The sequence below is a fragment of the Curcuma longa genome, chromosome 16 (genome assembly GCF_044706935.1).
Source record: "Curcuma longa cultivar G26 ecotype Majalengka, Jawa Barat chromosome 16, ITB_CL_G26_1.1, whole genome shotgun sequence".
Lineage (NCBI taxonomy): Eukaryota > Viridiplantae > Streptophyta > Magnoliopsida > Zingiberales > Zingiberaceae > Curcuma > Curcuma longa.
In genome coordinates, this window is record NC_133876.1 from 8,868,076 (window position 1) to 8,891,686 (window position 23,611).

The following is a 23,611-nucleotide window of genomic DNA, read 5'->3' on the forward strand; positions in this document are numbered from 1 at the left end:
TGTCCGCCGTTACCGGTGGAAAAGGACTTCCAGTCCCAGCACAAAACCCCTCGCCCCTGCCTCTTCGAAGCCGGAAAACCACTCGCAATCGCCGGAATGCCGATTCCAAATGCGAGCGGAGGCGAAATGTTCGTTCGGAACGAGGAGATGATGCGCGAGCGAAGTTTAAAATTATAGGGGTTTTATTTTTTTTATTTTTGTATTTATTTTTCACTTAAAAGATCATGTGTTTATGGTTTTTAACTCCCGTGTTAAATTATTTTATTATTTTACCTTTTTTAAATATATTTTTACCATTTTAAAATTTAATTTTGCAATTTGGCCATTACAAAATTTAATATCATGCATAAATGCCATCGAAAGTTACAGAGCTGAAGAATGAAAATAGACGAAGGGTTGCCTGCCACTGGCAGCCCATCCCTTGCCTCCTCACACGCCAATGGATCAGCGGATCCTCCTCCACCCACTCCACCTCTTCTTCTATCTCTTCGTCTCCATATAAATCTCTCTCCGATCTCTTCTCCGATCACTCCGCCAACCTTCCTCTCAGTCACTCTCCTCTCTTTTCCATTCCTATTCGATCCGTCCCAATCGGAGTCCGTGATGCGAGGAGGCGGCCTGTGGCAGCTCGGCCAGTGCCTCTCCCGGCGCATCGCCCAATCGAGGGCCGGCGCCGCCCCCAAAGCCCGTCCCTTTTCGGCCGTCCCCGCCGCGGAGCCGGTGGAGCTCAAGAAGACCGCGCTCTACGACTTCCACGTCGAGAACGGGGGAAAGATGGTGCCTTTCGCCGGGTGGAGCATGCCCCTCCAGTATAAGGATTCCATCATGGACTCCACCCTCAACTGCCGCGCCTCTGGGAGCCTGTTCGACGTCTCCCACATGTGTGGCCTCAGCCTCCGCGGCCGCGACGCCATTCCCTTCCTCGAGACGCTCGTCGTGGCTGACGTCGCAGGGATGCGCCCCGGAACTGGGTCGCTCACCGTGTTCACCAACGAGCGCGGCGGCGCCATCGATGACTCCGTGGTGACGAAGGTGCAGGACGACCACATTTACCTGGTGGTGAACGCTGGGTGCAGGGACAAGGACCTGGCGCACATCGGCGCCCATATGGAGGCCTTCAAGAAGAAGGGAGGGGTTGTTGATTGGCACATTCACGACGAAAGGTCGCTGCTTGCCCTCCAGGTATTCCAGATCTACTCCAGGTCGATCTTAAGGCCACAAATCTGATGTTGATTTCTTCTCTATTTCATTTCTACCTAAAGATCCCTTCTGCGATCGATCTAGATAATTGATTAAAGAGTAGACCATCATACTTACAGAATTCAGTTTATAGTTTTCAGATTATATTGCTTGTGTTTCCATCTAGTTCATCAAAGTTGATGTTTTTGATGTGTACTTTGCTTACTCATCACCATGAATCAGTTATAGAGAGCCTGTTACTTAACATTTAGGGCATGAAACATCAATGTCGTTTCCAGCTTTGAGGTTGTTAGATATCTGAATCCACCTTTGTGCATATTTTTACTCGAGTGTAGAGAGCTCAATTGGTTGTATGATTGTTGGTATTTTAAATTCTCTACATTGCATAGATCATATACATTCTGAGCATTCATTACAATCAAATTAATATGATTCAAGATTTCATTCTACTTTTGCTTGATGAAATAGTGCATACTGGTATGCGATAAACATCATTTGGAACACCTGCGTAGGTACGAGGACATCGTTGTTCAATGCTTATCCTTGCAGAATGTATTTCTGTTTGATATTGAATTCATTTGTCCATCAAGTTTGTGACTGACATACTACAATCAAATGGCCAGTGCACCATACAGTTATAGGCATGGCTTTGTTTATTTTTATCCAAGAATAATTCAGAAAATTAAATTGTTTTGATAGATATAATGATTTTGATGTTATCAGATTTATTCTTGAGAAATTCTTTTGATTAACTTTCGACATATGGTGAGGCATCAATCGCTTCAAGCACAGAAGTTGCTATGTGAGTTGGTCTTTGATGGTTATAGCTAGTACTTAATGCCTCAACTCGCTCATATCTTAAGCATGATTCCATTTTTTTGCCTTTACTTTCATGCATAAGAATTCATATATAACCTTAACACTTGTATCGAATGCAAATCTACATCCTTATACAAACCACTGTCATGAGTCTGTGCATCAGCTATTTTACTGTTTTTTTTTATCAATCCTTGCTGGCTAACTCTGAATTGGCTTTCCTTTCTTCATGAACAAACCCAGGGTCCTCTTGCCGCATCAGTTCTTCAGTTTCTGACAAAAGTGGATCTAAGCAAACTTTATTTCAGTGAGTTCTGCACATTGGACATCAACGGATCCCATTGTTTCCTTACAAGAACCGGGTACATTTATTTATTTTTGGTTTTTAAAGTATTAGGATTTCAGGAAGTTATGTAACATGGATCAGGGCAATAAACTTTCTTCTTCTTTTGTTTTTTCAACTGTCAAGGCCTTGAGTGAATAAAATTGCAATACAAGGACATAGCGAGAATATGCTTGTCATGCTCCCTACAAATTTGTTGACTGTTGAACAAGTAGATAACTATCTTTTTTTTTTCAAGAGAAACAACTAAATGATCTTTAGGTCAAGGCATCAAACTATGAATTTTGAGGAACGGGCATAGTTAAATCTTTTTCCTCTATCATCCGATACCTGTGAGTGAATGCAAACAACTTAGTCCTTGGTGAAGTGAAATCAAAACAATCGCCCTCTCTGGATAATATCAATGCCGTATAAGCATTAAAGATAAAAAGTGCAGTTCAAAATGCTTGTGCAAGGGCAATATTTGCCCAATAAATGCATCATGAGTGCAATCTTTTTAACTAGATCACTCTAACTCTACACATGTCAGTTTCGGAAAGTGTTAGATGATTGCTTGATGGTTTTTTTCCTTGCATTGATCAAGTACCTGGATTTCATTTTTCACTTCTATTTTGATGCAAGAGATCTTAGTTGAGGGACAAAACTTTATTATCACCTTGAGGAATTTGATAAAATTTTGATCTATTATACTATAGTCGTATTGCTTTACAAGATTACTCATTGAATGGTACAGTCTATGAAGTCTTTCAATTTGTAGCTTAAGTACCCCATGCAACCATAGGCAAACTAGAAGTTGTGCCACCATGTTTTTGCTGCTTCTTGAATCACAACTATTCCCTTTTCTCATCTTCCTGCGGTTTTCAGCTATACAGGCGAAGATGGTTTTGAGATATCGGTTCCATCAGAGAATGCTGTGGATCTTGCCAAAGCAATTCTGGAGAGATCTGAAGGGAAAATAAAGTTGACAGGGTTAGGTGCCCGTGACAGTCTTCGCCTTGAAGCTGGCCTATGTCTATACGGGAACGACATGGAGCAACACACCACACCTGTTGAGGCTGGCCTCACATGGGCAATTGGCAAACGAAGAAGAAAAGAAGGTGGCTTCTTGGGCGCAGACGTGATCCTGAAGCAACTCGAGGAAGGGCCACCGGTCCGACGCGTTGGTTTCTTCTCAACAGGCCCACCCCCGCGAAGTCACAGCGAGATCTTGAGCAGCAATGGTGAAAAGATTGGAGAGGTGACCAGTGGTGGGTTCAGTCCCTGCCTGAAGAAGAATATCGCAATGGGGTATGTCAAGTCTGGTCTCCACAAGCCAGGAACCGAAGTCAAGATCATTATTCGCGGGAAGTCAAACGATGGTGTCGTTACGAAGATGCCGTTCGTGCCAACGAAATACTATAAGCCATCCTAGATCTGTTTGATTTGAGTTTGCACTTTTGCAATCTGTTTCTATGGAGATGATGAACAACTGCAAATAAGAACACCTCCCAAGTTTTAAAGCTGACTGTTTCACTTGTGTTTGTGGTTCCTTGAAGCTTTTGGCTTAAATTTTGTGCTTCAAATCAATGCTTTAGACTTGAAACAACTTCATAAAGAAATGATATTTTGTTCTACAATTAAAAAAAAAAGGATCTAAATTGTGTTAAAGCAGAGCTGAAATTACTATGGACAGTGTTAACGGTTGAAGGTTAAAATGGAATGAATTTTTAAAACTATGGAAGGCACTTTGAAATGAAATAAATTTTGGGGAGTAAATTGAAGATTTCCCTTGATGAGTAATGGAACCGCCATCGGGTTTGAATATTAAACGGGCCGGCCCAATTTGACTGGATTAAACGGCCCGATTTAACCTGTCTTCTCCACGCGTTACTTGTTGTTTCTCTCCATTTTTATGCGGTCTTTCCATCCCAAGTCCAACCTCAATCGCTCTTCCCCGCCGGCGATCGATCTCTGCTCTTCTTGACGCCGGCACCTCTTCTGCGATGGAGGAAGACCTCGCAGGAGGTGCGACCACCGCCCCCGATCCCGACGGACCCGACGGCGTCCGCATGACCTGGAACTCTTGGCCCCGATCCAAGGTGGAGGCAAGCAAGTGCGTCGTCCCCGTGGCCGCTTCCTTCGCCCCGATCCGCTCCTCCTCCTCCTCCTCCTCACTGTCCTCCCCTATCTCCCGCTCCGCTGCAGGCCGCCTTGCGCCGCCGTCCTTAACCCCTTCGCCCGCGTCGATTTCGTCGCCAAGATCTGGATCTGCCCCATATGCTTCTCCCGCAACCAATTCCCTTCCCACTATGCTGGCATCAGCGAGACCAACTACCCGGCGGAGCTTTACGCCCAGTGCACCACGATCGAGTATGCTCCCCCGCCCATCGATGCCGCTGCGTCGGCGCCTCCGCCTCCCGTGTTCCTCTTCGTTCTTGACATATGCCTCATAGAGGAGGAGCTTGACTTCGTCAAGTCCGCCATGCGTCGCGCCATCGGCCTCTTGCCCGACCATGCCCTTGTTGGGTTCATCACCTTCGGCACCCAGGTCCTCCTCCACGAACTAGGCTTTACTGATTTGACAAAGGTCTATGTGTTCCGTGGGACGAAGGAGATCACGAAAGAGCAGATCTTGGAACAGTTGGGGCTCTCGTCCGCAGGTGTTCGACATGGCTCTGTTGCTCCTGGGTATCCCAAGGGACACCAAGCTAATGCGCTGCATCCTTCGACTTCCGCCAATAGATTCTTGATTCCAGCATCCGATTGTGAATATACTCTCAATGCTGTGAGATCCACTATCTACATGCCCAAATTAGTTTAAGCGATAGCGTTTCTAATCTTATGCTAAAAATTTTCGTCCTTCACTTATTTGTTTCATTCCAGCTGCTAGATGAATTGCAATTAGATCGCTGGCCTGTGGAGGCAGGTAATCGGCCGCTGCGTTGCACTGGAGTTGCCCTTTCTGTCGCAGCTGGCTTACTAGGAGCATGTATTGCTGGTACTGGTGCCCGGATCATAGCTTTAGTTGGGGGACCGTGTACTGTTGGCCCTGGAATGGTAATGTACCCCGCTTCCTCTGATATCCCTTTTTGCTCTCAAGATGTTGAAATATTAAATTCAAGGTATTAACAAGCGATTCTTAGCAATTCTAGAGCCAGCTGCAGGCGGCAGCCTAGGCAGGGCCTAGCTAGTTTGGAATTAAAATATTAATAAAATATGAAAAGATGGTTAGGCACTCAAGTTTACAATCATATTAAAAATCACTAAGCATGTAACAATAATAACAAACTATATCGTATTTTACTTGCATTTAATTGAAAAAAAAAAATCATAATAAAATATATAATTAAGAATGATACATTCACATTGCAAGAAAACATATAGTAAATTCATAATATATCATCATACTGCAATATCATATTATAAAATAGATAACTAGTATCATACAATCAACTTAGGATGTATGCTTGAGATTAAGGGATGAATATTATTCGTTATTGGATCCCTCTCTTCCACTAAATTGCTTGTTTTCCTCAATGAACCAAATTGGGCACGCAAAAGGGCTGCCTAGGCAATCTATTTAGCATCCTTTTTGAATCAACCACTTAACAGGGTGAACATACCTTGTAGGCGAAGCGGGAGTCTGCCAAAAAGCTTAGGGATTCACTTAAGCTGTTTTTAAAACCATGTTTAAATTAAATATGCTTCATAGTTTTTGGTGCAAGTGATGAATTTATTTTGTTAAAGATGGACTTTAACTAATCAGTATATTCAAGGTGTTGATGATGATAGTGATGACAATAGTGTAATATGTTCTTACAACTGGCATCTTTGGTGTTTATAGGAATTCTTTTATGTTTGTTGAATTGCTATCTGTCACTATTCTTATCTCGAATATGACTGTTGTGTGACTAGAGCTGCAAGTCGCCAAGCATCTCTCTGCTTAAACATTTCGCTGTCCCAGTTCTGTTTTGTTTGGGTGCTTTTTCTAATGTATGTTTGGTATTGAAACCACTGGTTTAGTGTGTAAATTATGCTTTGCAGTTCTTTTCCTTATTTTCTCCTTTACATGATGATAATTGTGTTGTTAAAATATGATTGAACCTTGCTATATTAAAGTTTGAGCATGCGATTTTTGTCCCTTCTGCACTTGCAGATCGTGTCAAAAGACCAATCAGAGCCAGTCCGTTCACATAAAGACCTTGATAAAGATGCTGCTCCCCACTTCCACAAAGCTATCAAGTTTTATGATAATCTCGCAAAGCAGCTGGTTAACCAGGGCCATGTCCTGGACCTTTTTGCTTCAGCACTTGATCAGGTTTAGTTTGTTCATTCTCATAGCCATCTTTCCATTTTATAGGCAACAGGCAAACTTCTTTGGAAGTTGCATGCAGCAATTGTTGCGATCATACTGTTTTGTATTTGACGATCATAGGATTTGAATGCATGAAAGCAATGTAAAGTGTGAAATTTGCAAAAATTTTATATGGCTATTAGCTGTCTATGTTGGACTGGTTGCACTGGTTACTTTCTTCAAATGTCTTAATCATCACTTGTCTTGACACTTTGTTATCTTCTGTAGCATATCTTATCTTGACAATATGCATGTTGATTCTATCATCAACCTTCAAATAAATGCTCCACAAGTATATTTGAGGTTTTTAAATAAAACATGCTACTTATGACTGCATATTTGTTTGTAGAATTTGCATGGTGGCCATATATCCACATTGTACCAAGATGAAATAAGGAACCACATATAATTGTCATATTCCAGTTTTTATGATCTGTATTGTTAAGACATAGTCCTAGCTTGTCAGACCATAACCACGTGATTTTAGAAAACAAGTTGTTTATTCGTAGCACCTCAAATTGCTATATAATTTATGGTATTTTAACTTTGGAAGACCCCTCAAACATGATAAATAAGTTTTAATGTAGGCTTCAGCTGATTTTTTTTCTCATAGAATCTGTAATAAGTTTGACAAAAAGTGAAATGATTTTCTTGCCCATGAAAATATATGCAGGTTGGGGTTGCGGAGATGAAAGTGGTAGTTGAAAGGACAGGTGGGCTAGTTGTCCTTGCTGAAAGTTTTGGACATCCAGTTTTTAAGGATTCGTTTAAGAGAATATTTGAGGATGGCGAGCAGTCTCTTGGGCTTTCCTTTAAGTAAGTAGGTTGCAATATTTTTCAGTTGTTATATGTCACATCAGTATACTTATCTCTTTGTAGATGAAATTGTTGTACATGGGTAGCTGTAGTTAAATCTGCTGTCCAGTTGCAGGCATTAGCTAAGGAATCAAGATAGATTTATTAGTGGTCAAAAACATTTTTCACATGAATCTTCGTTGTTTTATTATTTGTTATAGTATGAGCTCCATGTTTTCCTCATAGTGATTTAAGGCGTGAAACATCCAAAAGCACATAGGTGCTATGGGACCTAAGGTGCACGGGCAAGTTGAGGCGCACGCCTTACCGAAGTAAGGCGCTCTGAGTATAAATTTTTACAATTCAAAACATATATAGGGAACTTCTACCAAAATATTTCACTAACAAAACTATAGTCCATAAAATATTAAACAATAATGTAAATATAAAATTCACTAGCAAATAAATATGTTATGTGCATAATTCAAATTATAAAAAAATTCAAATATCTAAATCATTAAAATCTTCATCATCTTCTTTAATCATATCGTTATCATCATCACTAGATATTTTAGATATGTATACCTGAATCTTCATCGGTTTCTTCAAGACCAATTTCTTCCTCCTCTCACAAGGCGCATGCTTAAGGCGCACAAGCGCAAGAGACTTGCCTGGCTATGCCTAGGCACAGCCAGGTGAGTGCCTTTAATATCTTGATATGAGCCTTGGAGCTTATTCAACCACAGTCCTTGTGTTGTAGCGAAATTGTGGCAAAGCATGGCAATTAAGCAATTCCAGGCATACATTTTCAATATCTATATTATATATATATTGAAATAATGCAAACCCAATTGATTATTTTTCCAATTGCCAATTTATTCTCTACTTGACCAAAGGCTGCTTAACATTTTTTTTTCTTGACTTTATGGTGCACTAATATTTTTTTTAATCAGCATATTCCTAGCACTCCCTTCTTTATCCATAAGAAAATCTTGAACCTTTTAACTCGAAGTAACATTATCATGAACATTAGGATATCATAGGCCAAATTATTTTTGTTAGGGGAAGAAATCAGTGCTTATTATATATTTCTGTTTATTTCTGTACTCTTACAATTCTTCAAGGAACACAATACTTATGGCTTTTTCTATAATCTCAGTGGTACACTAGAGATCAATTGCTCTAAGGACATCAAAATTCAGGGAATTATTGGACCGTGTACATCCTTGGAGAAGGTTATTATATTTAAATGCTGAACTTGACTTGAGTGGTTTATGATGGAATGCATTTTGGAAAAAAGTTGAAATTTTGCTGTCTAGTGAATGCAAAGCTGACTAATGGACAACTGCAGAAGGGAGCCCTCTCTGCAGACACTATTGTAGGACAAGGGAATACAACTTCATGGAAGATGTGCGGTCTTGATAGAACTACTTGTCTTACAATTTTTTTTGATGTTTCACCAAGTGAAAAATCAAATCAATCTGGAATTCCAAATCCACAGTTGTATATACAATTCCTAACCAAGTATGTTGTTTTCTTCTTTACTATTATATTTATTCCGTTTTTAAAATGCAAGTTACGATAATTATCGATTTGATGGATGCTTAGCTATCAGAATCCTGATGGTCAAATGAGGTTACGTGTTACAACAGTTACCAGGAAATGGGTTGATGGCTCCAATACAGAGGTAAGTTTCTAGTATTCCACTTTATATGCAAGTTTCTGGGTTATTGTTCCTTGTACCTACGCTTTTAGCTTAATTTAAACGTGATTTGCAAATCTTTTTCAATTTATTTGTTTCCTACTATGATTAGACTTGATTTCTTATCTGTGACATTACTCAATGTGAAGGAGTTGGTGGAAGGATTTGACCAGGAAACTGCAGCTGTTGTATTAGCAAGATATATATCCTTAAAAATGGAGATGGAGGTAAAATCTTTTACGACCTGGCTTTTGGTAACATGGCTTGGCATATATCCTTATTTATTTGCACAGTTTAGTGTGTTCTCTTTCTTATTTTTTCCTTTTGTCACACCAGTAGGGAAAATTAGTCTAGTGCTAGAATTATGAAATATGCTTTGAGATGATACAATTAAAATGAATAAGTTACTGAGCTTTTGTATTCACTAATAATTATCTTTAGGAAGAATTTGATGCGATACGATGGCTGGATAGATCTCTCATTCGCATTTGTTCACGATTTGGTGATTACCGAAAAGATGATCCTGTTTCATTTACACTACATCCAAACTTCTCGATCCTACCACAATTCATGTTTAATTTACGACGCTCACAATTTGTCCAGGTACTTTCTTTCATTGACATCACAAGCATTATTTCAGTGTGCAATACACCTCTTTGTTTATTATTTTCGGGTGGATTCTCTTGCTACAGGTTTTTAACAACAGCCCTGATGAGACTGCTTATTTCCGTATGTTGCTGAATCGTGAGAGTATCACCAACTCCGTAGTGATGATCCAGCCTTCACTGCTTTCTTACTCTTTCAATTCACCCCCTACCCCTGCATTGTTAGATGTGTCATCTATAGCTCTAGATCGTATATTATTGCTTGATGCATATTTCAGTATTGTCATTTTTCACGGTGTGACCATTGCTCAGTGGCGCAATATTGGATATCATAATCAGCCAGAACATCAGGTATTATGGTGTTCCTTGTGATGGCTACTTAGATTCTTACAAACATGATTTTTCCCCTCATCTTTAGAGATGGATATCCATAATGGTACCATTGAAAATTATTGCTTTAATTGTTAATATTATCTAATTTCATAACTATTTTTGGTGTTTATGAGGTTTCCAGATTCAACTTACATATATGTCTGAGTAGGAAATTAATGGGATTTTGATATTTTCTGCTAGGGTACTCGACAAGAGGTGTATGAAATTTGATCCTTGCATTATTTTTAAACACTCGCAGGCTTTTGCTCAGCTATTACAAGCTCCTCAAGTTGATGCTCAAGTGATCATCCGAGAACGCTTTCCAGTTCCCAGATTAGTTGTCTGTGACCAGCACGGTTCCCAGGTACTTTTACTCTGCACTTCCTACGTGTTATATGTCAAACCCATCATTGCAGAAATCGCTGCACAATGTCTCTGTGTAAAACATATACAAAAATTGTTCTTTCTAAATTCATTCGAAAATGCTCAAGTAAAAAAAAAAAAAAACACTTAACCCTCCTAGGATGTGTATAAACTGAGAATTCCCTATACAATGATCACATCAGAACTGTATGGGCGATCAGTTGTATCCACTTTTTCTCAGTTATGGTGCTGATCGTCAAACATGTGTTTGTTTCCTCTGCAGGCAAGATTTCTGTTGGCAAAGTTGAACCCATCAGCAACATACAACTCCGCCCATGAGGTTGTTCCTGGCAGTGATATCATATTCACCGATGATGTCAGTCTTCAAGTTTTCTGTGAGCATCTCCAGAAATTGGCTGTTCAGTCCTGAGGAGATAGGTATGCTTCTCCTTGTTCTATCTTACTTGGATTTGAAAGTAAGATCATGGCATGCGTAACTTCAACTTCTTCGCTTTTGTTCTTAGTTAAATTCCTTAACCATTCGCGAGGATGAAATCATCCAGGGTTTTGTTGCTCGATTGTTAAGTTGAGGTGGCGTGTTGGCCTTGTCATATCAGCATGTAGTGAAACAGAATTGGACTAGTCATGTAGAGTAGTAGTTAATCCATAGTTTGCATGCTTCCATTTATCAAATATAGGATACTTCGTTATGTTCTTTTTTACTTATAAAACATTTTATAGTGCGAGTCTTGATAATAAATTCACTCCTTTGATAGCATATCGAAGCCATCACTGATTTCGCGGGTGTTTAATGTATTCCAAAACTATGATCATCATCAAGGGTGTTTATCCTAATTTTTCGGAATCCCTTGTATGAAATTTCTCTATTGAGTTGTATTGTGAGAAAATAATGAAGAGCATTTGAGAGCATGCTCTTGTACTTGTTTGCTTTCTGTGATCACATCGTAATGTAGTAGAGGTGATTCACAAGAGAACAATTTCTTATGGCAAAATCTAAAAGATCCATTTTAGAGAAAAATAATTCATAGAAGAAAAGTTCTGCAGTATCCTTTTACACTATGACAAACATAACATGATTTTAGATAATATGGAAAATCATCGTATATGAAGAAGAAAAAAAGTCATATAAAGATAAATATATGGGTCTAGCTTGGCAATCTAATCCATAGCAAAGTGGAAAATGTACTCTAATATAGGAAGGAGAATTAAATTGAGCCAACAAAGGTTGTTGCGTAAATGAGATTTTGTAAGTGGGTCGATCGTATGAGATCGTTGAGTGGGGGACAAGATTTTGTAATGATACAATATTCCAATCCATCAGTATGATGATATTAATAATCATGTGTTTCTCCTGTTTTATTAATAAGCTCATAATGGATAAGCTAAATAAATATGATAACTAAAACATACTTATCGATCATAGGAGGCATTATTCGTTATGCAATTACGTAGAAAAGTGATTAAAATGGGTGAGAAAGAGCAACTAAATGAATCATAATAAAGCAGATTAAGAGTGAAGCAGATTAAAAATTAGGTTTTTTTTTTGATGAAAATGGTGTATATACATTATCTAGTGTTATAATTATCTAATTTAGTTTCTTAATAATTAAATTAGTTAATTATTTTAATGTTTAATATATACATAGATACTAATTCAATTTTTTTTTAATTTTAAAATTTAGTCAGCTCCATTCTTCCCCAATGAGATTGTCTCTTGCTATCATCTTTCTTCCAAACCTTTCCTAGGTCACGACCACCACCTCCTCTACTTAGGCGGGGCGAAACATATTATAAAAATATATAATAAAATAACATTTCAATATATTTCTTATTCTAAAAAATACTCTTGTTCCAGCGTTATTAGAGTTGTTATAATCATAGCTACTACATTCAATTTAATTAAAATTATTATATATAGAATGTTATTATATTAAAATATTTTTTATTATTTAAGTATGATCAAAATTATTTTAATTTGATTATTATATCAATTATGGTTAATAGTTGTTACTATAATTATAGCAATGATATTGATGATAGCTGAACCTTGGGACAAGTGATGATCTAATTTTCACTGAATGAAAATCGGGAAGTGTAATTTTGATCAAATTAATTGATTGCGCTTGTTTTATAACAAGCAATTATTAATGATAGCTGAACCTTGGGACAAGTGATGATCTAATTTTCACTGAATTAAAATTTGAATAATTTTGATCAAATTAATTATCATTTTAAACAAGTTACTTAATCCGAATCTGATCTGTGCGAACAGCAAGGCAGTAGAAGAAAAACTTTCTCCCATATATATGTTTTTACTCCGCCGAAATGACATTAATATTTTGGTGTATACTAATAAAATATTTTTTTTCTCGGAGCATCCTTTATCATTATTCTTTTGACATCGTCCAATGCAAAATGCATTGTAATAGTATGATTCGAGAGGAAACAGAATGACAGACAATGATTTGGATCTGGAAGACAAGGCATGCATTATGTGCACTAGGAATCAAGTAATTTGCCTGCAGAATGAGCTGGGGTGACAGTGATGGAGCAACAAATTTGTTTAGCAAATTACTACTTCTTTTTTTTTCCATTTCCTGAATCAGAGATTATATATAAATGATCACTCAAAGGGTGGTAGTCGAAAATTTGATCTTATAACAAGGAAAACAAAAACAGATGTGATGAAAACACAACTATGTTTGAAGAAACAAAACTTTAATATCTCGCAATGAACTTCAAGCAACAGGTCATAAGCATTCAAGTCTGATGCTTTTGTGAAAGGAGAAAATTTTCACTAGTAATTTTCTACTGGATCTGAGATGAAGAGTTCTTAATACAAGTAGCAATGACGGTGTATTATTGCATCGACGGAAAATTTAGTTGTCTCACAGCATTTACAGTAGACTAGAGTACAAAGTTCAAAAATAGATTGATACTAAAGTTGCTGATCAGAAGGCTCGAATGTAGTAGCCTGAGCCAGAAGTATCTTCAACAAAGGAGCATTCATTTCCTGCAGTCTAAGAATGTGCTCACCTTGTTGTGCTACAGATATTTTCATTGATGAGCTAAATTTTCTGTTTAAGGACTTGACGCAACTGAACCTTTTGACTCTCCATTCTCGCCTCCATAAGCTTTGCCTTTAAACTTTGCTTCTGATGATTACCCAGTGGCCACTCAATGCACCCTTTCATTGCTCGAGCAATATAAGGATTCAACGAGTCAGGTGAGCTCCACTGTCCTATGCTCCCTGGGCTTAATCCAGTTTCACCTAATCCTAAATCAGGAGAAAGGGTTCCATTGGATATCCTTCCGTTTGATAGCCATCCTTTAGCATGCTCGACCGAATGTTTCTTGAACTCTTCGTCATTATTTGAAGTGAGTGTGCCATTGGAAAGCCTCCCATCTGACAATGACATTCTCCCAGGTTTTACCTCAACTGATGTTTTCTTGAGATCTTCGACGTTATCATGTGTTGCTGATCTCCATAGCCTATACAGTGAAGACACCTTTTTCCTTAAATTTGCATTTGTAGAACAAACTTCTAAGGTTTCAGTGTTTAGTTTGTTGTTGTCATCCCCGCTTTCCTTCCCGTTGGCTTCATTTGGTGAAGCATGGCTTTCCTTGCAGTAACCATCAACAGATTGTTCACTTCCATCGAGAGTATTGCTAGAGACTTGCTCCTCAGCATGACTAACTGCTTCCCAGTCACTGTCATCTTCCGCATCATCATTGCTATCTATGAAGTCATGTACATGGTGTTTTATGGGATGCTCAAGAAATACATCTGTCTCGGGACTGCTGGTGTTAATCTTCGAGCTATGACTTCTGGGGCTGTGACCACAGCAAGGTTGAATGTCTCTCTCGGTAGTTTCTTGTCTTGACTGGAGTTCTTCAAAGACAGAATAGATGTCTTCAGAATCAGGTGGTGGCTGGTAAGTGAACTCCTTTATGGCCTCAACATTAACAGAGTTTATTTTGTCTTTGAGTAACTCAGCCTCTCTCGATACTGCCACATCCATATCTTCAGCCTTCCTTGTAGCTAAAAATGCATCTACCTCTGCTTTTAGCTCCCTCATATTTGAATACTTTTCCTCTAGAGTTAATTTTGCATCAATTAACTTCATCTGAACCCGTTCTTCACGCCATACTTCTGCCATCTGCAGCAACCTCTTCTCCTCTTCAACTTCTTCTCGCATCTTCATTGCTTCGACCTTGAGAGCCTCAATTTCTGCTTTGTCTTCCCCAATCTCTTTCGCAAGCTCATCACAGACCTCCTCGACGAGCACACGAGCTTTGCATTCATTCTCATAATCCTGCAAGAGCTGCTTTGCAGTCATTTTGGCCTCTGCAAGCTCATTGACAAGCTTGGAATGAACAATCTCTATCCTTTGCCGCTTCTTCCTCTCTCTATCAAGGTCAGCCTTCATTGCCTCAATTACAGCACGTACCTTCTCATGCTCTCTGCTCCGCCATGATGCCTTCTCCTCTGCAAGTCTTTTCAAGAACTGGTCCAGATTTTTCTTTGCAGTTCTCCGTTCTGTCTCGAGCTCACTAATGTGAGCATGAGCCTTTTCAAGCTCAGCCCTGAGTGAAGAGACAACAGAGACAGTGTCCAGCTCCTGGTCTTCAAGAAGCTTCAAGTGACTGTAGAATCTGTAAACCTCTTCTGATGTCATTGAGCTCCCAGGATCCCATTTAGTTGCCTTCTCCATTGCAGAATTAGGAAAACCAGCAAACTGCGCAACATAAATATACAAACTCAAATTACATAAGCGAACTGAGAAGAAAAGTGTAGATATTAACCAAATCTATAGAACTGAAAGGTTATACCTTGTGGAGTTCACCATATTGAGGACTTAAGACTGAGACAGGACTTGCAAATTCATGCTTCTTGCTCTTATTCGTATGGAGGTCAGTGCTAAGGGGATTATAAAGCAGCTGAACTTTTTGATGACAAGAGACAGGCTGAAAAGCAGAGCTATAATTAATCACTTTCAATGTTCAAGCAACATGCATATACCATCACACAGACAGAGACAAAAAATGCATTAATGGTTCGCTAACCACCAACACCAGCACTAGATGGTAGTTCAAGCTTCCAAGATCATGTTCCACTCAACAAACCTAAGAGATCCTAGATTTGAACTGATTTTGACTGAACCTATCCGTTTGATGTATTGTTAGAGGAGAAACCAGACATGGCCATTCAAAGACTCCCTCATTTTGTAAGAGATTTGGAAGAAAATGTTCCAGTTTGTGTGATTTCGAACAAGGTGAGCGAGTACTCCATTTTTCTCCGAAGCATCATGTCAAAATGTAAACTTACTTCAAGAATCAAACGGATCTTGACAAGAGAGAACAGAACCCTAGAAACAATATATTAAGGTTGTGGGGATCGAACCACTGTCATACCTCAAGGCCAGGGGGAGCTCGGGGGCCTTCTCTGCCACCGCAGCCGGCAGCCGCATCAGGGTCTAGAGGCCGGAGACGCCAGATCCCACCGGCTAGCTTCCTCGCCGAGATCCGAGGAAGCGGAGGAGGCGGCACCACCTCGCCGACCGTGACATCCTCAACCTTCCGCCCAGCCTGCGACGAGGGCTTCTCGTTGAACTTCCATCGAAGCAAGGGGGTGCTGGGGCCACTCCTCCTTCCCCCGGAGGTGGATCCACCCTTTCTGGGCCGAGCCACGGCGGCGGCGCCGGGGAATGCAGAGCCGTGGATCCAGCGGCGGGGGTGGGGCTTCCGTGGAGGACGGAGATCGGAGTCGGAAGGCGCCGCCACGGACTTAGAGGGAAGGATCTCGCGGAGGCGGTTGGCGGCGGCGGCGGCCGAGGTCGGCATTGGCTACAACGTTCACCGCGAGAGCATCCAAGAAAAAGAGTGGGGTGCGGGGAGGCGACAATGGATCAGTGATCCGCTATAAAACAGGAAACACCAACACATGATGGCTGTTATTTTAATTACCGATTTACCCAGCCGAAGATATTTTAAGTATAAAATTGTCCCGGAGCAATGATGCTGCGGTAGAACATCTAGATTATCATCAGCCATCTGTGATTCGATCCCCAGTTACAGCATATTTACAGAAATTTTCTTCGAAATGGGGAGCGCAATCAAAGGATGTTGGAATTTACATCTGGGCTGACTGCTGCTTTGATTGCTCGGTGTCTAGGTTAGCCGCTACGTGCACTTTCCGATTTACCCTGGTGGCCGGTGGAGAAACTTCCGTGGGACCGGATCGGTCACCCCCAGGGATATGAGTCAAGGGTTAATTGGGATTTATCATTTTTTTAAATATAAAATTACAATTTTTTAGGCTACATACTAAAAACCACCCTTAGTTTCATTTTTTACCCAAACACACCTCTAATTTAGTAGTTTAAAGCTATATTTATATTACATTACATTTTCATTCCTTTTTTTGCCAAATAATTTATTTAGGCAGCTAATTAATTGGCTGCTACACTATTATATTAGTCATTAATTAGTTGCTACATTATTTTAGTGGTCGGCTAATTAATCGTTGTTATGATGAATTTGATCATGTTGATGCGATTTTAATTAAACTTGATCAATTTAAATCAAATTCATAAAAAAAATTGATATAAAAATATTTTTTGTATAAATGTTTTAACTAAGTTAAATTATTTTATTTGTACACGTTATAGCACTGTAACTATTACAATAAAATTGAAATAAGGATGAATATTAAGTAATCAAACTCATTAAAAGTTAATATTTTAATATTAAATTTTGAAAAATGCTATTAAATTAAATAATAAACTTATTTATTAACTTTGGATTCATTCACCTCACTATTTTCTATTATATATCATTATAAGACTAATCATTGCCCCGGAACAACGATGAAATGGTTAAATTCGTCAATGATAGATTAGACATATGAAATTCAATATTTAACTATGATAAAAATTTTTAAAATTTTCTTTCAAATAGATAGTGAATTTGAAAACGTTGAGTGTTAGTTTGAGTCATCATTTTTACTTTTTGATTTATTTTAAGGGTCGATAAAAGAATTTTATGGAATTAAATCGATTATCTTTAAGATTAATCGATTTGAAAAATTAAATATCTAGGACCGGATACATAGTGTCAATGAATCAAATCAAATTATGGAATTTTGAAACATTCCACTTCATTTCTCATGAAAAACATCTCAAATTATTATTATTTTTTGTGGGCCCACAAATATTATGGCATCCATTTAAATGCAAAGCAGTCTTTTGCATTAATTCATGGCATGCACACTGCGTGCCATGTTTTATAAATTAGGTAAAAAATTACATATCTTTTATTTTAGTAATTAATATATACATTTTTTGTTAAAATAATATTACATTTTTTGTTATTAATATTAAATGTTTTGTTAAAGTATATTGTAATTGCTATCCAATTCTATTATTAATGCCATAATCTCTCATTTGATTCCATGTCAATCTGTTCCAATTTTCTTTAATACACCTAGATTCCTTTCTACTTTGTTAAATATATTTCCATTTTGGAGTCTCAATTTTACTCTAGTTATGATCCACTTAAAGTCTTAAGCTATTGATTAATTAATTCTTAGTAAATGACCATTATGATAGGTAACACATCAAAAGACAATTAAAGGGTATTGAATCACCTTTAATATGCTCATTCTATTACCTTTTTCCCTCTTAAAATGAACAATTCTAATGTCTTCTACAACTCAAAGCCTATTATAAAAGAATATTCACACTTCAATTGAACAACAAAAAGAAGAATACAATTTATCACAGGGCTTGATAGCTTGCTCTTGACCTCCAAACCAATTGGCTACCAGGAAGGGAAGTTTGCAAGAAAAATGGTAGAAGAGCTCGATGTCGCCGAGTCCAGGCTCGTCGTACCTTTCAACTCCCCTGAACAATATGCTGGGGGACTTGCAGTGGAGATGTCGCAGCCATAGTCGATGAGGTTCCAAATGTTAGTGTCTTGTTGTCCAAACTGGATGGGGATTTGAAAGCTTCTCGTTTGAATAATGCTACCTTCAACATCAGCATACATCAGTAATAGAAATTCATAATTCATCAGTACTTGAATGACAAGTTTAAGTTCGTATAAATCGACTACTTGACATCAAAACTTCTTGGGGATGTAAAGGCCAACATATTTTCTTTAATAAGCGAAGCCAGCCTGCCAGCCACATAATATTAGCAAACAATGAAACTAACACTTGTTCTATTTCAGAAACAACTTTTTTGAAAACTAATGTTCAATCCTAGATCCCTTTTTCTTTCTCTTTGCAATATAATCTACAAAACAATGCATCAATTCTAATTTGTTTTGCCAATTTTAATATGATAACATACTTCATGCTCTAATAGGCCTTCCATAGAAACTCTTCTCTTGGGGTTCACTACTGTAATCCTACCTCTATTTGAAGATGGTGAACTCCAGAGAATTCATGATAAATGGCTGTCGCGTGGTGGGCGTGTTTATGGAGGCACCGACAAACAAGTGAACCGTCCAAGTCTCAGCAACTTCTGGGGCCTCTTCCTCATATTTGGTACTGTTTGTGTTCTCACCCTTGGTGCATTCCAAGTATAGAAGCACAGAAGTTGAAATTGCAAGAAGAGACAAGTGTGACAAGCCAAAGAGCTTTAAACATTTGATTCACTTTGTAGATATGAAGGAAGAAGAGCTTGACATATTGATCAAAAGAATCTGAGTGATAAACAACCTAAAGGATCAATCACTTCAGCTGATATAAGACGGTAATCAGATGAAGCTTTCTATTCTACTTGAGGTAGCAACCAGTTGTCAGATTAAAATAATAAAAAAAAAAAAGCTATAATATTACAGAAAAATCAGCTATGTACCAAAAGGAAATGCAACTCGATTTAACCACAGATGAACTCATTTGCAGATGGTGAGTGCTTAATTTTCAGTAATTTTCCCATGTTTTGATGGAAATTATATGTAATATAAGTAGACAAAATGAGATCAATGCGGCACGGAAAAGCAATAAATTGTAAGTAGAAGTGCTAAAGATTTCTGTCTAATTTTACCACTGGATGCATTTCAAACTTCTAATGAATGATTTAAGCAAAAAGCTAGTAGATTTATATGTCGAAGGTAACTACGTCCTCACCATTATCACATAAGAAGTAAAGAACTGAAGAAATGGAGAATGTGGATCAAGAAGATGCAATAACTCGAAAAAAAAAAATCATCTTTTTCTTTGCCCAAAACTCAATCAGTCAGTGTGAAACTTTCAGGGCAACCAAAATCACAAAGGAAAGGGAAACAAGAAGATAAAATTGAAGAAAAGGCAAGTTGAAACCCTAATTCTGCAACAGGAAACTTCAATCTGTGCTTCTATCGCATCTATATCACGCGGAAACTAATCAGATTATAACCAATAGAATAACACATCAATTGCGGCGATAAAAAGGGGGAAAAACTGAAGCTTTTCTATAGGCTGCGTGTTGGAAGCAATCCAGAACAAGGGATTTCATGCTGAGGAAGTTAAGAACTCACCGAGGAAGAAGGCCAAGCCGAAGCCGAGACCACACAAATGAATCCGTACCTGTTTATTATTATTTTGGTCCAATCGAACCGGGTTTATGGACACGGCTCGAACTAGATCCGGACCATAAGGGTATTCTTGTCAGTTCGGCAATAAGTCACTAGGTGGAAACCCTAGCGAGTCCAACTAAGAACACTATAAAACGCTCGCGTGTTGGGGGTTCAACTGGCGGCTGGGAAGAAGGAAGGCGATCGAGGAAAGCCGGCGCGATGCAGATCTTCGTGAAGACGCTCACGGGGAAGACCATCACCCTAGAGGTCGAGAGCAGCGACACCATCGACAATGTCAAAGCTAAGATCCAAGACAAGGAAGGTGCTTATCACTCGTTCCGTCCGCTTCACTTGTTCGATCTAATTTGATACTTTACCGGTTAGATTTTGCTCATTTTTTCCGGATTCTAGGGATTCCTCCGGACCAGCAGAGGCTGATCTTTGCTGGTAAGCAGCTCGAGGATGGGCGGACCCTCGCTGACTACAATATCCAGAAAGGTTTGGTTTTTTATAATCTTCGCTTGGTTTTACTATCACTTTCATAATCATGCGAATCATTTGGGTCGATTCGTGGGTTTTAGAGTCTACACTGCATCTTGTGCTGAGGCTGAGGGGTGGAATCATTGAACCTTCTCTCATGGCTCTTGCTAGGAAGTACAACCAAGAGAAGATGATATGCAGAAAGTAAGTTTGCGTTTTCCTCTTTTCTTGTTCCATATTTGGTGCTTTGTTTTGTTTGATTGCCTTTGTTATCGTGTGTGATCCGATACTGACTTATTGAATGCCAATTAAGATTGTTGTAAACGGAACTATGGGTTAAATCCTTCAAGCTGCAATTGTGCTAATGAGGTTGCCATGGATCCGAAGATTGACACTCCTTTACTTTGTCAGCTGCTTTGAATTTGTTTGCAGTTGATTTTCACGGGTGGAACATGCAGAACAATAAATTCCTCGTCTTTAAATATATCTTGTAGTGTATCATATCATATATAAAAATGCACTTGTTAGGACTGTATACATATGTAGATTGAATTTATTTTTAAGAAACTAATTTGATAATATGCTAATGTTAGATCTAGACATGGTGCATGTTTATATAAGAGTATCAATTTGGATGTTACCACATATCAAACCATTACTAGTAAATTTGATTTTTATCACAAAGAACATGTTCACATTTGCTTACTAAAGCTAATTTTCTATTTTCATTTAAGGTCAACTATATAACCTTTGCTAGTTTAGTCAAATTGAAAATCTTGTAGATTCTGTTGCAAAAACATAAGTAAGGTTAGAATTATGTTTTTCCTCTTGATGTATTTTATCAAAATAGATTTACGTCAATTGTGTGTTTTATATGATAAATGCCAAAACTAAATACTACTCTTTGGCATGGGTGGTGAATCAGTTAGATGTGGTAAGGGACTCTTTTTCTAATGAGCTAAACTTTTGAGGCAAATTAATATTCTGACCTTCCAAATGCAAATAGAATCTTATTATTTACATACTGATGATGAGATTTTAGAAACTTGAAATACTGTAATTTGCTGATTACAGTAATGATTTTATTTTAATTGATATTCTGTTGAATGTATGATTGTTGTTCATTCACTACATGTGATCAAGTATTCAGATCAATGCATGATTGGCAAAGCTTATGGGTTTATTCCATGGTTGTTAAGTACAATGCAGTTGCAACTGTTTTATCTAAACAGATTAACCGTGTAACTGTAACCCTCTTTTTGTTTCATCAGGTGTTATGCACGGTTGCATCCAAGAGCTGTCAATTGCCGGAAAAAGAAGTGTGGCCACAGCAATCAGGTAATATTTATGTTTTTTTTCTTTAAAACAATTTCTGTCTTATGGCTAGTTGTTTAACCGCGTTTCATCCCTACACAATTTACAGTTGAGGCCCAAGAAAAAGATCAAGTAAAAAACTGCTAGAATGGTTTTTATTTGGATTCGAGGTGCTTTAAAAGAAGACTAGTAATAGTTTGAATATTGTGTGTTCTTTCAGAGGATACTGTCTCTGTCCTTTTTGGATGTTTAGACAAATATTTCTATTTGATTCTGTGGTTGTCTAATGAGATTTGGCTGATCAAGTTTGCTAGTTTCTTCTATCCTTGTGTGCAAATGTGATGCTGCTCGTTCATGTGTACTTACAGCTTATTTGTTAGGGTTCTTTTAAGCTCTTGAAACAGGTTAGCATGAAGAGTTAAAGAATGCATTTAATAAAGTGAAATATTTTTGTCTCCTGCCTGCAATCCACCTGCGCTGATATCGTCTTCTGGCAGGATTTGCCGCTCCTGGTACAACCTCATTAATCCCTTGCCTGGTCGTCGACCACATCCTAATCAAAGCCCTTCTTCTGCAATTCTGCTGCATCAAAATTGCATCTCAGCTGACCAGTAAATGTATACCTTCGTCCTCAAAGCCTGCTTCGGTTCCTTGGCTCCATGGTGAATGGATCGATCAACTTTTACTTGCAAGAGCGTCATGGAACTCTTTGATGGCTGAATATCAGTTCAAGGATTTGATGTCATGGAACTCTTTGATGGCTGAAAATCTGTTCGGACGCGATGCTGGAGACGAGGGCAGGGACAGTCGGTCATGCACGCGAACTGTTCGATAGAATGCCTCAACAAGGACGTAGCGTGCTGGAATTCCATTGTCAATGGGTAATGCTGGATTGCGCACGCGATAAGCCCTGCCAAAGAACTGTTTGACAAAATGCTCCCAAAGAAATGTGATCAAACTGGACATTCTCCACATGGCTATTTGCACCGTGGTGATGCAAAACAAACTTTGGATAGACTGTGAACAAGAGCAGACTGTTGGATGTTGTCGTGGAGACATCAATCATGCCAGTTTGTTTGTTCGACATGTCCAAGAGTGTGGTAGGACTTGGCAGCTCTCTGTGATTTATCCAAGGAAATGCTTTCTAATAGAATAGATATCATCAGCAGTCTTAGAAGTAAATGAGGCTACAAAATAAACAAGTTAAACAACGCTCAACTAATATTGAAGACCAGAGTAGCTGTCATTACAAAGAAACATAGCACAAAAAGTTGCCATATGGTGATTTCATGCCTATTTATCAACGAGATTGATATCTGTTCAATGTGTCAGACAAAAAACTAGCAGAAAGAACTTAAAAAAAAAAGGAGAGAGAGAGAGAAAACCTATTTGAGAATAGCCATATTGGAACAATCGGCCATGGCCTTTGTGGTTCTTTCTCCTATTGACCATTACAACGTTTTCATAATCAGATCATTCAACATGGATCTTTGCAAAGCTGATCAAGAATTTATATAAATTGCAATTGCCCAACGTGAATAGGGAACACACTCACCATTCGTGACATCATAAATAGCACGGTTCGTAAACTGTAATGTTCACGCAATGGCTTTTGAGTCTTTGCATAGTACAAGGAGACCTTTGCGAGCTCTCACTAGTCTACAATCTGGATCGGCATTCATCTGGCTGTACCAATAGATCAA

At 38.6% G+C, this 23,611-nt stretch overlaps 3 protein-coding genes, 1 non-coding gene and 1 pseudogene across 4 annotated transcripts; 4 read left to right on the plus strand and 1 right to left on the minus strand.

Annotated features, from left to right (window-relative positions):
• The first annotated feature begins 409 nt into the window (after nucleotides 1-409).
• On the plus strand, nucleotides 410-3,925 carry LOC141847897 (aminomethyltransferase, mitochondrial-like). Its single transcript, XM_074736002.1, has 3 exons — nucleotides 410-1,182; nucleotides 2,260-2,378; nucleotides 3,224-3,925. Exons 1-3 carry the CDS (start codon nucleotides 604-606, stop codon nucleotides 3,768-3,770), a joined length of 1,245 nt encoding a protein of 414 aa, XP_074592103.1. The 5' UTR covers nucleotides 410-603; the 3' UTR covers nucleotides 3,771-3,925.
• Nucleotides 3,926-4,276: 351 nt separating this feature from the next.
• Nucleotides 4,277-11,239, plus strand: LOC141847413 (protein transport protein SEC23 E-like; annotated as a pseudogene).
• A 1,945-nt stretch (nucleotides 11,240-13,184) lies between these two features.
• LOC141847645 (uncharacterized) lies at nucleotides 13,185-16,431 on the minus strand. The gene is made up of 3 exons (XM_074735699.1): nucleotides 15,966-16,431; nucleotides 15,384-15,518; nucleotides 13,185-15,289 (listed from the first exon to the last, which is right to left on the minus strand). Exons 1-3 carry the CDS (start codon nucleotides 16,392-16,394, stop codon nucleotides 13,619-13,621), a joined length of 2,235 nt encoding a protein of 744 aa, XP_074591800.1. The 5' UTR covers nucleotides 16,395-16,431; the 3' UTR covers nucleotides 13,185-13,618.
• A 3,848-nt stretch (nucleotides 16,432-20,279) lies between these two features.
• LOC141847698 (ubiquitin-ribosomal protein eL40 fusion protein) lies at nucleotides 20,280-22,231 on the plus strand. Its single transcript, XM_074735765.1, has 5 exons — nucleotides 20,280-20,436; nucleotides 20,526-20,612; nucleotides 20,696-20,798; nucleotides 21,866-21,932; nucleotides 22,018-22,231. The coding sequence occupies exons 1-5, from the start codon at nucleotides 20,334-20,336 to the stop codon at nucleotides 22,042-22,044; spliced, it is 387 nt and encodes a 128-aa protein (XP_074591866.1). The 5' UTR covers nucleotides 20,280-20,333; the 3' UTR covers nucleotides 22,045-22,231.
• LOC141848143 (small nucleolar RNA Z266) lies at nucleotides 21,497-21,592 on the plus strand. The gene has a single exon (XR_012603482.1). It is a non-coding gene; the product is annotated as a small nucleolar RNA Z266 (small nucleolar RNA).
• Nucleotides 22,232-23,611: the final 1,380 nt, after the last annotated feature.